Raw genomic sequence first — 16,265 nt, 5'->3', positions numbered from 1 at the left:
CGCCAAACCAATCACCTCAACTAAAACTCAACGACACATACATCGAGTCAGCTAAACAAATACAAACTACACGGCCAGCTATTTAACAATTTACAAACTTACTTTCGCAACGACACATACATCGAACCAGTTAAACAAATATAAACTGCACGGTCAGCTATTTAACAATTTACAAACTTACTTTTACAACGAAGAAGACGAATACGACAACCAAGATCAATGAAATTACCTAAACAAAAAATCAGAGTAAGTTATGAACTCTGATAAATACAACTAACAATGATTTTTGTTTACATATTCCCCATCAAATAAAAAATAAACAAACACAGCCACAACAAAAGATACAAGAGACAATCCCGATAGACACAAAAGCGTCAACAACAGCTCCACCTGCTCACTCCTCTTGTCTTATAAAAATAGCTTACATGTCCGGTGTCAACAGGCCAATGTTATTATCTTCTTATGAAAAATACATAAATTCGTTTAAAACTCATTAAAACTCAAATACTCATAATTGTCACTATCTTATAGTTATTTCTACAAGTCTTCATGTATTTGTTTTAAAGGTCCGGTAAGAGCAATAAGTTTAAAAATAAAATAAAAACATATAAAAAACATAATAAATATAATAAAAATTATTACTTAATACACACAACTTACACGACTAGACTGGAGAAAAAATATCCAGAAACAAAAAGTATTTTCAACAACTTTAATATAATTTATGAACTCTCAACAGTACAAGAAACAAATTAAAAAGACAAACAAACAATAAGTCTCAGTGACACAACAAACAACAACATGAATTATATCAATCACATTACTAACACAGTTTAGTCCTTCATAAGTGGAGAACAATGCATACACAGTTCATCATCACAACTCTAACCCTATAACAATAAAAAAAACTTGAAAAACAACTCAAAACGCAAAATTTACAACTACAATAATCTTAGCAAAAATATTGACATGAAACAAGAACTCTGTTCACAACTCCGCGCTTGCGCGAACGCAATGCCCCTAGTAATTAGTTAATGATGGGGTCCAAACAACTTTTTTAAGTAGATTTATTAAAACTCACTCCCTTTTAATAGTATTGATTCACAACTACAATAATCTTAGCAAAAATATTGACATGAAACAAGAACTCTGTTCACAACTCCGCGCCTGCGCGAACGCAATGCCCCTAGTAATTAGTTAATGATGGGGTCCAAACAACTTTTTTAAGTAAATTTATTAAAACTCACTCCCTTTTAATAGTATTGATGTTTTAGAGTATGTATCAGCCTATAAATAAATCATGAAACTCAAAGGTAACAAAAGAATAAACTATTTACAGTATTGGAAGGGGGAAAGAATGAAAAAGAGACTTGCTAAACCTTGCGAAAAAAAACTGCCATTCTTCAGAGCCACCAATCAGAGACTTTCAACCTCCGGTGTCTATGTACAGCGAGCTTGATATCAGGGATCTTGTGTTTCACCTGTCTCCACAACATGTTAACTGCGTCTTCTCTCTTGGGAGGGAACTGAAACTCGAAATGATGAGATACATTCTTGAGATGTTCCCACATTTTCAGCCATTTCTCTTTGGGAAACTGACGGAGGTTGCTGAGGATGAAGTCTGGCTCAAGCGCCTCGTTCGCTGAGAAGAAGACTGAGAACTCTGAGTAGTCTATCTCATCTTCAAAAGGCAGCTCAATCTTGTCGCTTATGATTACCGGAATGCAGTGACTGACGATGGCATCAAATAGTCGGCATGAAGATGGAGTGTCTCCAGCTGGATGCAGACAGAATTTTGATGATCTCATCCCTTCCGTTGACTGGTGACATGCAAAAAGAAAATAAAATACAGTACATGCTATAGTTTCGAGTCTGGGGATGGCAGGCGTCAGCCAGTCAGCCCCGAACCTTCTGGTATTCAAAAAAAAAAACACAAGGAGACGAAAAACTAACTAACCGATACTAGAATCAAAGATAGAAACCTTAAAGCTCCCTAAAACACTCTAAACACATGAAGCACACTATCCTATTTGTACTCATTGTCTAACTGCTATTGCACATTTGTTGATTTAGGGTTTTCGTGAAACTTCGCCAAGAGTAACACTTTGATATGAGAGGGATAGTTTTAGCTTATAACAGAGAAGAAAGAGCTTTACCACTTTGATGTTTTGCGTTGTTGGTATGCTTTTCACATAGTGAACATCAGAGTTACCAGCTAGCAACTTCTCCAAGCGGATACGGATTTTACCATCAGCTTTCCTCACCGTATTCCCACGGAAGTAAAGAAGCGTACTGCGAGCCTCAAAGGGATCCAAAGCACCATCAACAACAACAACATCCTCCGCGAAGGACTCAACAACATGTACATACGGCGAAACCACGTCTTTATCTAGATTTGCAATCTCTTTTGGGTAACGCCCAAAATCAACGAGAATGAGGATTGACGCGTTCACTCGTTGCCTCAAGAATCTGAAAGCGTTAGGATGCGTCATCGGAATCACATGGTCCCTACCTCCTGAACGTTGCCAATACTTTGAATTCTCAAGATACTCCATTAACTCAACCTGACAACAACACAACAAGACAATGCACCATAAGATCATTGTCTGAAGGGCATTGCTATTTGACCTTTTACCTGTAATAGCCGGTCAAGTTCAGTATCTGGATCGGTCATGTTCTTCCCGTGAGTATTGAAGCTCAAGGAAGAGAAGAAGGGGACGTAGAAGGCATCAGCCAATTCAGGATCAAAAACCCTAACCGCCTCTTTCTCCTCTTCGTCGCGGCCGTTGTTAAGAAGCGAGGCCATGAGCCAGTACTCGACGCTGTGCTGCCGCCCGACCCCAGAGGTCTGATGCCAGGAAGGGAGATTCTCGGCGGTGATGGGCTCGACGTCTGAGATGTTAGGATGCATCATGGCGAGATTGAATTTGCGTGGGAGGTCGTACATGAAGACACGGAGAGGTTGGCCTGGCCCTGTGGTGGTGCTGTTACAGGGAGAGGAGGCTTTACCGAGCTGAGAGAAGTAGGGTGTTGGATCGATGGTGCCCATGTAGATTGAGTAGGAAGCAATGAGGAAGACGAAGAGGACGATGATGCTTATGGTTTTGCCGTACATTTCTTCTTCTTCTTCTTCTTCTTCGTCAAATTGATGAGATTTGGATCCAATCTGTTTGTTGTTTTGATTGCAACGAGGAATGTATCGAGTCATAAAGCAAGAGATTCTTTCAGTCATTTGAATAATATTTTTTTTCATCTCAATAATAAAATACTTGATCCATGGATCAAGAGTCTGTTACAAAAAAAAAAAGAGGATCATAGAATCAAAAGCTGAGTCGACAAACCTAAGCAATACTGACAAACCTAAGCAATACTACTTTCGTTAAAAAGCAGATATTTGAATTTTGATTTTTGAACCAAATAAGATGACGAGGTGACATGGCCGATTACAAAGTGAATTATACACATATCGTTACTGTAATCATTCTTGCTGAAAAAAAAATGACATGATACTTAAAATAGATGACAAAGTTTTAGAAAATAGTTACATGACATTAATTGTGAGGTATAAAATTTTCTTATAAAAATTTAAATTTTTTTGCAGAAATTTTAAATATGGTAATAAAAATAACTCATATATCGTCCAATTTTCCATATAAATATTTATATATGGTAAATTATTAAATATATTAATAATTCATATATCACAATTAAAATAATAATATATATGTATATATGTATCTTACATTAATAAATTAAACTAAATAAATTAACACTAATCCAAAAACAATTTGATGGTTAAATATTTAAACATTATTTAAATTTATCTGTTCATATTCATCATTTAAATTAACAAAAAGATTTTTCAGTTTAACTAAAACAAACAAAGTCTCAAATTTATTAGAATTTATAGTAATATGTAAATATATATATATATTTAAAATCCCCTAAACTATATTTGCGAAATGATTTTGCCACATGTCCTATCTACAATCATTTTTACAAAAAAAAATGATGACATGGCTAACAAGATTGATGACATGGCTTATAGTTAATATGACATGGACAATCACATTTATTACTATACAATTTTTATATGATTTTTAGTAATTTTATACAAGTTGATTTAATAAATTTAACCAAAATAAATAGATAAAAAATTTATTTAAGATTCGAATTTTAAATATATTACATATATATTATTAAATGTAATTTAAAATAAACAAAATTATTTTTTCTTAATTTTATGCTTAAATAATCAACTTTATATTAAATATTAGTCAAAAATAATAAAATATATAATAATAAATTTCATTTTAAATATAATTTAACTTTTAAAAAATTTATCACTACACATGGTGCAGGAAAACACTTAGTTACTTGTATGAACTTTATTTTACTACCATAGGACAGCTGATATTTGTAAAGAATAATAAGAACATAAATTAAAATTTCAAAACCGAAATATAAAAAAAAAGAATTGCAGAGTCGAGATAGTTAATCTCTTTCCTTAAATCTTTAAACGCCCCGTAGTGTGACGGTTTCATGGCGCTCAGATTCCCAGGATACAACTGCAGCATTGTTTCTGTTTACCATCACCGAAAAACAGAATCTATCGACCATATTTCTGTGATGTACTCTCAGACTCAAAAAATAAAAAAAAAAATATTCAAGTAGAGGATCTTGGTTTTGTTGTTGTTGATCGTATGAATCCATATTTCTAAATGAGAGCACAAGTGTTGTTTTATAACTCTCAAAGAGTAAAACGTACATTGTGACCATTATGGAGTATTCAATAAATTATCATTATGGTGAAATGATTCCCATGAGTAATGATAACACGTTACTTTTCAAAGTTCATTTTGTTTTTTTTTTTTACATCGAAAGCTCCATACGTTTATTACGATGATTCTAACCAAGTGGTGTCTAGCACCATCCAAATTGGGACCTCAGAGTGTACATGGGAAAAACAAAAGCCTCGAGACCTCGCACCTTTCGCAAGGCAGTCGGCTCGGATGTTCTGTAAGCGTGAAACATAAGAAATGGAGCAAAACACAAACTTAGAACTAAGATCAAGAAACTCATCAAACTCAGCCTTAAGACTTGGCCATTCTTCTTCTTCCTCAATAAGCCTAACCAGCTGCTGACAGTCTGATTCAAAAGCCATCGAGTCGTGACCGAGAAGTAGCGAGGATTTCATGGCCAGCAGCAAAGTACTGAACTCTGTGTGTAGGGGGGACAAGACTCGGTTACTAGCGAATGAACCAAATATTGTACTCCCATCCTCCTTCTCAATCACGAGTCCACCACCAAAGCGAGCATCGTCCTCTTTCCAGGATGCGTCGAACTTGCATAAAGGTCTCTGGGGTGGTCCGACAGGTAACTCCGGCATGTCTCTATTTTTGCTCTCCTCTGCTACGTCCGGGATGATTTGGGCCAATCTCCAACTTGACGCCTCCGAGGTTGCAGATTGCATCACCTCCAATGGCGAGAGCTCCTTATCATTAAACACCTTCTCATTGCGCGCTTTCCATACGAACCAGAGTATCCAAGGAATACGGCTTAGACTATCCTCTGTTCCATTCCATTTATGTATTCTGTTAAGGAGGCAATCAAAGTTGCTATAGATGGAAGGACTCGGGGATTCGCCCGGATAAAAGGGTAGTTGCGCTAGATTCCAAGTCTGAGAAGCCATTGGACATTCAAATAGCATATGATTCACGGTTTCATCATCATGTCCGCATCGTTGACAGGTTCGTACGGGGTGGCAGCGCCGGTCAGCAAGGCGACTACAGACCGGTACACAATTCGACAAGGCCTGCCACATAAAATGTCTTATTTTCGGCACTGTTTTGACCTTCCAGACCTGGTGCGTTAAACTGGATATACTAGGTTCGGCGCATAGTTCTCTGGCCTGCGCATTGACCAAACGACACATCGCCTCATAGCCGGTCTTGACGGAATATATACCAGATTTTGTATGGATCCAGCAGAAGCTATCAATTCTGAAAGACTTACTGATACGCAGGCTAGTGATAAGCGGAATATCTTCTGGAGCAAAAATAGATTTCAACAGCTCTAAGTTCCAGCTTTTGGAGTTGCGATCAATAAGCTCATAGACCAGCATGTTCGGCTTCTGGATAGGCCTGATACCAGATGGCGGACGTGGAGGAGTTGTAGGGAGCCATGGCTCATCTCACACTCTAGTATTGTACCCAGAGCCTATAGACTTCCGCAGACCAGATTTCAGGAGGGGTTTCGCCGCCATTAAGCTGCGCCATACATACGAGTGATTACTAGCTTTCTCGACATCAATCGGATTTGAATTACGAAAGTATCTCCCTTTCAGAACTTTAGCTAGTAGAGACGAAGGATGTTGCACAAGTCTCCACATTTGTTTAGCTAGCAGGGTGAGGTCGAAACTTTTCAAGTCGCGAAATCCCAAACCACCTTCAGTTTTTGGTACGCAGATTTTATCCCATGCTATCCAGTGTAGACCACGATTGTTTTGCTTGGCACTCCACCAGAATCGTGCAATCGCACTAGACATCTTTTTAATAATATCCTGAGGCAGTAAGAAACAGGACATAACATAGGAGGGGAGAGCCTGCGCCACGGATTTGATAAGGACTTCCTTCCCTCCTTTAGAGAGTAGTTTCGCAGACCATGAATTCAGACGATTCAGGAGGCGTTCCTAGATAAAAGCAAATACTTGTCTTTTTGATCCACAAATCTTTTCTGGGAGTCCTAGATAAACTCCCATCCCTCCCTCACGTGAGATACCCAGGGCGCCTTTAATCTCAGTCTTCGTCTCCGTAGGAACCTTGCTGCCAAAGAAAATAGAGGATTTAGAGACATTTAATTGTTGTCCTGAAGCCTGACTGTACTCATCAATGATCTTCATGAGCTCTCGACACTGTTGCGGTTCAGCTTTACAGAAAAAAAAAACTGTCGTCGGCAAACAAAAAATGTGAGATAGGGGGACTATCTCTTGCAATTTTTAAACCTGTGAGTCAATTGTTTGCAAACAAAGACTGTGGTCGGCAAACAAAGTTCATTTTGTTTGATTGACCAAATCAATTGCAACAAAATATTTTCTAATGGGTTCATATTTTATATTTTAAAAAGATAAAATGTTATTGTGAATAAGATTAATAAGTTAATGGACTTAGTATCCAATTAACAAATTTAATCAAAATTCATCCCAAATATTTCAAAGCGAAACAATTGCTAATTTTTCATATTTAGTCAATTTAAAGTTTTACCAGCTTTATAAAACATTCACTTTGGATCTCCATTTCTCATTCAAACCAATTCTAATTTTGACATGTATCTACGCTACTTCGTAGTGTCTAACATTCGGTTATTCCGACAAACATCTTCGTCCGGAAACTTACCGAAATATGGTCTAAAACCATTTTGTCAAAAACGAATTCCAACATTACTATGTTGATAATCTGTAAGGTTATGGATTCAAATGTTGATAGTTTGTAAGGTTAATACACGCAACGAGACGAGGCGAGAGCAAAGACATTCTAAAACTGCTACACCACAGGAAAAGTCGTATTCATATGAGTTGGAATTTTTCGAGATATATTTCTTTAGGTCAATTTGAGCCTGCTCCAAGTGGTAGTAGTACATTTACTTTGTTAATGATATATCCTATTTGAGCTTGTTCCTAAGCACTTCTGCTCCAAAACAAATTTAATTAATCAAATATATTTTATTTAAGTTAAGTATACTGTCACTGTGTCACACATTACTGAAAACAGAAAAAGCATCTTTTATTTTATTTTATTTTATTTTGTGATTCACTTCAATTTTCCTAACTACTACAGAATTAGGAAGAAGTAGCTAAAAATTAGATGAAAAGAAACGGACAATTACGTAATTAATCAAAAAACGTGGGGACTATTTAAAGTAACTTTTTGGACCCACCTAAAAAAACATTTTTTCTCTCCGACACACTCAGCGTCATCGACGGTCTGCACGACTGCACGTTCCCGTTCCGTTTCACCGTATTATATTAACGTAATACAAAAACTTGATCCATCCTTCGTCTTTTAAAAATACTCGATTTCTCAATCTCAAATCTAGACTACAGTGATGGCGTTTTCGAGGAGGCTGAGCTCTGGAGACGCCACTGGCTTCAAGTTCCTCTTCTCAGTCGCTTTCCTCTACGCTTCAATGGCAGCCATTGCTTACTTCGTCGTCCACATGAAACATATCTCGCCGCTTCCCTTTGACGCGCCTCTCGATCAGTTCTCCGAAGCTAGAGCCGTCGAGCACATTCGTGTCTTGTCCGAAGAGAACAGCGGTCGTCAGGTGATTCGACGTCGTTTTCTTCCCTCTCTCTCCTAAAAAAACGCTGTTTCTGATGGATTTATACATTCGTAGGAAGGACGACCTGGGCTTAGAGAAGCTGCAACTTACATAAAAACACAGTTGGAGATGGTCAAGGAGAGAGCTGGTCCTAATCTAAGGTTTGCTTTTTGACTGAATCAAACAAAAAGTGGTTCTAATTGTTTTTTTTTTTTTTTTTCACGAGTTGTTCAATAAATGCTCCCTCCAACTACATCTGTGCACTCATTTGATATATCATATATTAATTGATTCCAAAGTACCAAAAAGAATGTTCCTGTTTTTTCACTGAAGATGAAAATAAATGCTTCTTGTGTAGGGTTGAGGTGGAGGAGGCTCAGGTGGATGGCTCCTTTAGCATGATGTTTATTGGCCACAGCATATCACTTGGATACAGAAACCATACTAATATTCTTATGCGGTATTGTTTTTGCTAATACAAGTTGTAAAGTTTGTTCTAGCCAAATATTGCAGTTGCCCTTGTTCTGTTTTTTTTTTTTGGGTTCTCTAGTTTGGCTAAGGTCCATTGTGTTATAGGTTTCTGGTTTGTTATATCATTCACGTTGGGTCTTCCTTGTTTGTGTTATTTTATTTAGTATCAGTTGTTGTTTTTTAATCACCAGTATCACTAGTCTTAACATTGAATGATTGTGTCCCCACTTATTAATGCTAAAAATTTCATCATTTTGCTGTTTTCTTGCAGAATCTCTTCGATGCATTCTCATGACAAGGATGCATCTGTATTGATGAATGCACATTATGACAGCCCTATCAACTCCCCTGGAGCTGGTGACTGTGGGTCATGTGTAGGTGCGTTTATTACATCTCTTTAGTTTTTTTTTTGATTTAAACCACTATATCATGGCTTTGTGTCTCTCTGTCCGCAGCTTCGCTGCTTGAAATAGCAAGACTGGTTGTGGATTCTGGATGGGCCCCGCCTCGGCCTATAATTTTCCTCTTCAATGGTGCCGAAGAGCTTTTTATGCTGGTAACACATTTATGATGCTTTGTACTCTTCCATGAATGTGATTGGTAAATAGGATGATGTTTATGTTATAGTCTAGGTGATGAAAATAAGCTCATACGTTACATGGTGGTGTGGCTTTTTGCGTGTGTTTAGGGCTCACACGGCTTCATGACGCAGCATAAGTTGAAAGACACCGTTGGAGCGTTTATAAACCTGGAAGCTTCTGGGACAGGGGGTATTGGTAAGCTCTGTCCTATGTTTATGAGCATTATCTTAAAAGCGTCTAGCTTGTGTGAAATTATAAATGAATAAAATCTTTTTACTTATGATAAGGTTCTTTTCTCTCTAGATGACAATGATGTTCTTAAGTTTAATTTCTCTTAAATTCTCTAGACCATTGCCTTTGTAGTTAAACTTTTTTTGCAACATCATTTCTCTAGAAATTCATGCATACACATTCATTATCATTTTTAGAGACTAGGAAAATGGCTTATTCCTGAAAGTATCAAGCCTTTTTGCTTGTCAATGAGTATTGATTTTTAAGTTTCTACTGTGCTAATTGCTCGTACATTTGACTTGATGTTAATGGCTGGCAGATTTGGTCTGCCAATCAGGGCCTGGCTCCTGGCCGTCCAATGTCTACTCTCAAGCTGCAGTATATCCTATGGCGCAGAGTTCTGCACAGGTCTCTCTCTTCCACTCTTTCACTCTATGACAGACATGAAAACACCACATGTTTACTCTGGTTTTCCCAAGTGTTATTGGGTTCAATGATAAACTGTATCTTGTTTCTAGTTCATCTCTATCACTGACTATAAGTTGTCCTGTGATATCCCCCAGGATATATTCGACGTATTTCCTGGAGACACCGACTACAGAATGTTTGCAGAAGACTATGGTGACATTCCTGGGCTAGACATTATCTTCCTTCTTGGTGGTTACTACTACCATACTTCCTTTGATACTATTGACAGAATAATGTAATGCATTATTTTGGTTACGTACATTTATGGTTTCACTTTTTCATAATATTGTTTATTATTTAGTACGACCCTCGTTTCACAGATTGTCTTTAAACCAGACCTGGAAGCATGCAAGCGCGTGGAGAAAACTTAATCAGTGTGCTTAAAGCCTTCACGAGCTCTTCTAAATTGAAGGTTGCAAGTGAAAGAAAGTCTCTTGACGTGGATGTTGACAGTGACAATTTTGAAAGAGCGGTCTTATTTGATTACTTAACAAGTTTCATGGTGGGTGCTTTTGACTCTGTTCATCATTTTTGTTTACAGTCTCTCTTGACAAGCTGAAACCTATCAGGTGTACTATCCAAAAAGAGTGGCCATGGTACTTCACAACATTCCAGCTGCTTTGTTTCTTTTTGCTCCTTTCTTTTTGTATATGCGGGAACCTGGGACACACCCTTTCTTATCAGTCTTCTGGGCTTTCTTGAAAGGTAATAATGTGCAATTTTTTATTTTCTTAATCTTTTTATTATCATGTTTTGGAGATCTAACAATTTTAAATGGTTGTCTGATTAGGATTTATACACCATACCGCTGGGATTTTACTTGGTGTCATATTCCCTGTTCTGTTTTCAGTCATCAGATTGTTATTTGCTAATCCCATGAGCTGGTTGGTTTCATTTTCTTTGTTACATTTTTCCACATTTTATTTATGCTAAATAAAGGTGTTTAAACTGTTGGTTGGGGAGGCTCACTGTAATTGTTGTGGAAATGTAGGTTTGCTCATTCATACTTAGCTTTCTTGATGTTCATCCCCTGCTCAGTTTTTGGTCTTTTACTTCCAAGAACTATCTCTGATCGCGTCTCACATTGTCAAAGTTTTTCATCTAAGAAGATTATGAAAGTTGTAAGGTCCTTATTCTTCTCTTGCCTCAGTTGCATCATCCCTGTCTATTGCTAGAAAAGTTTTTTTCTTAAAACTATGATCTTGCAGGAAACATCTGATGAAGCAAGGTTTTGGGGAGCATTTGGGCTCTACGCTTTTGTAACTTCGGTATGCGATATTTGTTTGATCAGTTTAGTTTACACCTTACGCCAATATTTTGTTATTTTGTTAGACTAATCCATGACTAACTGAAGAAACGTTTTCAGGCATATTTTTTCGCCGGATTAGGTGGAGGGTTCTTGACTTTTGTCATCTGCGTTTCTATGCTGTTGGGGTGGATTGCTTTCTGTTTATCTGTCAAGTCATTTGACTATGATTCTATCAAGTAAGACTGTTAGTCTTTCACTGAACTATCAAAATGTTGTTTTTTAACATTATTATCTAACTGTTGTGACATTGAGGATACACATAAATTTGATTTATACAGTAATCTAGATAGTTCTTCTAGTTTAATGTTTTGTAGACTATATATCTTTGTTTTAAATTGTTGTGTGATAAAAGTTCTTCTTATCCAGGTCACCCATGTTTTATGTGATAGCTCTTGCTCCATGCCTTCTGTATTCTGTCTATTTTGGTGGTTTCCTTGCACTGTTTTTGATTGAGAAGACAGGAATGATTGGAGTTCCACCCCCTTTTGGTTAGTTTTACTGAACTCGATTCTTTCTCTGGTTAAGCTATTTGAGAACTTCACCATTATTTCATCAAAATGCTTGTTGTGGTTGCAAGTCATTGTGTAAGATATTTAGTGTACAAGATCTTGCTTTGCAGGGTTTTATCTCGCAGATGTAGCAGTAGCTGCAGTTATTGGACTTGTCACTGGCTTGTGTATGGGCCCAATAATACCAATTTGTGATCGTTGGCTAGCCAAATCTTCTATCTTGAAGTTCTTGCTGCACTTTACTGTGGCTATGTTGGCTGTGTCATCACAGTTCTTTCCTTATAGCAAAGATGCACCTAAGAGAGTTGTACTTCAACATACAGTCTTCTCTGCAGGTAGCCTATGGAACTGTTATCTTTTTATATATATTTTTCTAACTAAATGTTTTAAATGTGCCTTTGTAGGTGGAAATGAAATCACAGACTCAACTTACGATTTAGCAGTCGTTGATTCAAATTCTATGGAGTTCGTTTTTAAGCATGCTCCAGAGGTGGCGGAGAAACTTCATGCTGGCAGCCCTTCTTTTCCATTGGGCAACGCTGAAGTGTCTCCTCAGGAAGCTTGGCTGGTACGTTAGTTAGATTCTCTCCTCCTTACATGCAGCTGACAAGACAGCAAGTGTTTTCAGTTTGGATTAAAGATTTGTTTGGTATCTGCAGGCACTTTTCCCTGTTTCCTGTGTAGTAACAAAGAATGGGAGGTTCCCTGCTAAAGTTAACAAGATTTTGGAACGATATAGCCATTTTCCTCTCTTGAAAACTCACAAACCACCAACAAGATTAGAAGACGGAACTCGCAGAGTTCATCTGGAACTCTCTCTCGGGTTAGTTGGATCAAATGTTCAAAAAATCGGTCATAGGTTCCGCCTAGACCGATTTTCTAAAGAAAACGTTTTAGAAGAACTGTTGTTTATGACCGATTTTTAGAACACTGGTTGGATCCAAAAATAAACTTTATGTTGGCCTTGTTTTGCTATTAAACTATTGCTAAATATTTATTTGCAGCTCGCTGGAGGAGATATGGGTCACGGTTCTGAACATAACTGGGCCATTATCAGGATGGTCCTTTGCAGATGGCAAACTTCCAGGTCACACAAACACTGTCTTTCTCTTAGACATTTACTTTAAGAAAATCCATAAAACCAAAATGGTCTTAATGTTGCAGCTCCTGAACTCCCAGAGGGCGGTCCTCCGTCTTACCTATTGAGACTGAGTGGCAACAGCAGTGAGAAATGGATCTTCTGGTTAGAGGTAACACCAAGCTTCTTGTTCTAAAAGCCCTTTAATTAGTATTTAGTACTGATTCCAAGTTGATTATGGCAGGCTAATAGCGAAGAAGAAGTGAGAGTAGATGTAGCTGTTCTTGATCAACGTCTTGATGAAGAAACTAGAAATTTGAAAAGTCTTTTCCCTGGATGGTCGGACGTCATTGCCTACACTAGCTTTCTTTCTACTTACTTCTTCTAATAAAAAAACTGTAATCTCTCCATTTTTTGTTTGTTCTAAAATAATAGAGAATAATCTGCTCTTAGCACTTGTAGTTAAGTTCAATGTTTTTTGTTATCGTGCATTTGTAGATGAACGATATATATGATAATGATTTATCTTTGTTGATTAGTGTTTGTGTAAATTATTAACTTGGTTTTTTGATAATTAATATATGTATAATTTGATTGGTTCAACTTGAAGCCTAAAGAAAGTCCAACAACAATTTACAATTCAATTTCAAGTTTTTTTGGATTTTAAGTTTTCAAAGTTTAATCATAATTATTATTAATCAAACAAACTGAACTTTGGACAAAAAAGCATAAATAAATAAGGTTGGTTTCTCACTTATATAATCAACCACTCACTTCTACAAACCCTTGATACAAACGCACACTCAATCCAATTTTCCAAAAATTTCGTCTACACCAAAAAAACCTTACAACTCTCTATCTATCAAGTACTCAACAATAGCAAAGATTCATAAATCACTCTCATCAAAGTCTTCCTCTTGATCACTTTATTAGCATTGTCTTCTGAGACACGCATTCGTTATACACATACTGATCAAGACCACATCATAGATTCAAGACCACGTACAGAGTTGAAGACCAGCTGTTCGCTTATCCCGCAAGGATCCATAGTGTTTGAAGCTTCTCTGATGCATTGAGGCCAGAACCAATGAATCTAAAGACCGGTCATTTTTTTTTGTTTAATTTATTCGATTGTTTCTTTTCTTTTCTTACCATGCAACTACAAGTTCCGAGTGGATTTGTATGGTTAGTGTTCTTGGGGTTTGTCTAAGAATCTGAGATTACCAAGTGTATATACTGTGCATAATAAAGCAATTGTCGTCAGTTATCTAGTTGGTTAAGCATAATTAATAGCCGACTAGAGTTTGACCCGCACGCCCGTGCGGGTGTTTGTTTAACTTGTAAAATCAATGTAAACTATAAACCATTGGTAAGTATCCGAAATTTCTCTTCGAAAATAGGATATCCGGGTGCCCGGATCCGAATCCGGATAGTAAAATTTTGGATCCATGCAAACTAAATCTGGATCTGGATATCTTAATTTTTAGGTCTGGATATCCGGATGCGGATCCGTATTTTTAAAATACATTAAATTTTAAATTTCATTAATATTTATATTTGATATATTAATATTTATACATGAATTAATCTTACAATATTATATTTTAGTTTTTACAATATTATATAGACATACATAAATATATTTATAAATCTTGTATAAATATTTAATTTATGTATTATATTAAAAATTAGTATTTTTAAAAAATATAGATTTTTAGTTATTTTTACGGATCCGGATATCCGCGGGTAATAGAATATCGAGACGGATATCCGAAATTCGGATATCCGAAAACCACAAATCCGGTTCCGGATATTAAATCCACGGATCCGAATACCCTAAATTTTCCGAATATCCGGATTCATCTCAGGCCTAGTAAGTATTGTTATTTATAAATGTGGTCAATGTTATTAGATTTTTGTTGGATTAGATTATCGTGCTGAATATATGTTTAACACAAATAAGATGATTAGTAATACATTCAGTTATTAATTATTTTTGTTTTCTTTTGTGTTTCATTGTTAATCTTATATTGTAGTCATATCCTAATATCTAAAATTTTGAAATTTGAAATTTTATATATTATATTATAAATGGACTACATATTTTTGGACAACAAAAATGTATGTTTAAACATCTATTAAAGTTAAAAAAAGGAGTATTGATCTTATATCTTAATGTTTGTTTTAAATGTGTTTTAAGTTCGTATAAACAATTGGTAATACAATAAGTAATTAATTATTTGAAATTTAATTGGTATTATGTCAAATTTATTTTACTCATGTAAAAAATTATATATATATATATATATATATATATATATTTAGTTATTGTATATAATATAAATGGACTATTTATTTTGTACTTGAAAAATTGATCTATATTTTAATAAAATAGATTAAATGTTAAAAATGGTTTTATATTTAATTTGGTTAAATGAAATACAAATTGGGTAATGGATATGTTCTTTATATAATATCTACACTATTAATACAAACAACTACAATGGGCCAATATAATACTTTAATCAAAATATAGTGGATCGTTACTGATGACAAATTAAGTCTATCATACACTAATGTTAATTAAGTCTGGATCGTTACTGATGACAAATTTTAATCTACATATTGTTATTTCAAATTTGCTTTAAGACCGAATAAAGAGAATCAAGTTTGATTAGTTATTTCCATTTGATCAATTCTGATTTAAACTCATTAACCATTGATAATTATATTCTGGAAGGTTGGATTCAAATTAATTATGCTTGATTGGAGGGATGATATATAACTAAGAAAATTAGATTATGAGTGAATCACGTTTTAGGTAATAAAATCCACAATTTGTTTAATATATATTGGGATATTGTATCTTTATGCAACCTTTTGAAAAAAAGAATCAGTTATAATAAATGTTCAATAACTACAATGCATAAGATATTAAATGTAAAGTTTAAGTTTTTGGTAAGTGAACTATTCAGCCAAATCGAATGCGGTTAGATAAAAGTTGTAATTTAGATTAATTATTTGTTTTAAATGCAGTGGCATGGAATAATAATTTTTGAGAAAAATTCAGAGTTAAGTATAACATGTACTCCTGTTTTAATAGATTAGATTATCGCTTATACAATTAATTTCTAACTGGATCAAGAAATCTAATATACTAATATATTAAGAAATATAATTTTTTAACTCAAATCCAAATAATAAGAATATAAAAACGTATTTATAAGTTGAATTTACAAAATATGTGGAGATAATCCAATAGAGTATTTTAATGGATTTTGATTGGGTGCATTATATGA

At 35.5% G+C, this 16,265-nt stretch overlaps 3 protein-coding genes across 4 annotated transcripts; 1 reads left to right on the top strand and 2 right to left on the bottom strand.

The window, feature by feature from the left end:
• Positions 1–1,355: 1,355 nt before the first annotated feature.
• On the bottom strand, positions 1,356–3,232 carry LOC106299987 (probable arabinosyltransferase ARAD1). Its single transcript, XM_013736018.1, has 3 exons — positions 2,636–3,232; positions 2,157–2,564; positions 1,356–1,820 (listed from the first exon to the last, which is right to left on the bottom strand). The coding sequence occupies exons 1-3, from the start codon at positions 3,230–3,232 to the stop codon at positions 1,404–1,406; spliced, it is 1,422 nt and encodes a 473-aa protein (XP_013591472.1). The 3' UTR covers positions 1,356–1,403.
• A 2,961-nt stretch (positions 3,233–6,193) lies between these two features.
• On the bottom strand, positions 6,194–6,547 carry LOC106298001 (uncharacterized mitochondrial protein AtMg00310-like). The gene has a single exon (XM_013734110.1). The coding sequence runs from the start codon at positions 6,545–6,547 to the stop codon at positions 6,194–6,196; it is 354 nt and encodes a 117-aa protein (XP_013589564.1).
• Positions 6,548–7,940: 1,393 nt separating this feature from the next.
• Positions 7,941–13,440, top strand: LOC106298866 (endoplasmic reticulum metallopeptidase 1-like). 2 transcript variants are annotated; one of them, XM_013734999.1, is made up of 22 exons: positions 7,941–8,028; positions 8,102–8,322; positions 8,395–8,480; positions 8,678–8,779; positions 9,062–9,168; positions 9,246–9,346; positions 9,479–9,566; positions 9,922–10,010; positions 10,166–10,305; positions 10,407–10,572; positions 10,640–10,775; positions 10,861–10,954; positions 11,062–11,191; positions 11,279–11,338; positions 11,437–11,555; positions 11,746–11,867; positions 11,999–12,223; positions 12,293–12,456; positions 12,548–12,711; positions 12,893–12,975; positions 13,053–13,138; positions 13,211–13,440. In XM_013734999.1, exons 2-22 carry the CDS (start codon positions 8,104–8,106, stop codon positions 13,352–13,354), a joined length of 2,625 nt encoding a protein of 874 aa, XP_013590453.1. In that variant the 5' UTR covers positions 7,941–8,028; positions 8,102–8,103; the 3' UTR covers positions 13,355–13,440. The 2 variants fall into 2 exon arrangements, with proteins under 2 accessions (XP_013590453.1, XP_013590452.1); XM_013734998.1 differs by having other exon boundaries at positions 7,941–8,322; positions 13,211–13,439.
• Positions 13,441–16,265: the final 2,825 nt, after the last annotated feature.

The sequence above is a fragment of the Brassica oleracea genome, chromosome C6 (genome assembly GCF_000695525.1).
Source record: "Brassica oleracea var. oleracea cultivar TO1000 chromosome C6, BOL, whole genome shotgun sequence".
In the NCBI taxonomy this organism is placed as follows: domain Eukaryota; kingdom Viridiplantae; phylum Streptophyta; class Magnoliopsida; order Brassicales; family Brassicaceae; genus Brassica; species Brassica oleracea.
The sequence above is the reverse complement of the archived record's forward strand: the minus strand, read 5'-3'. Positions and strand labels throughout refer to the sequence as shown.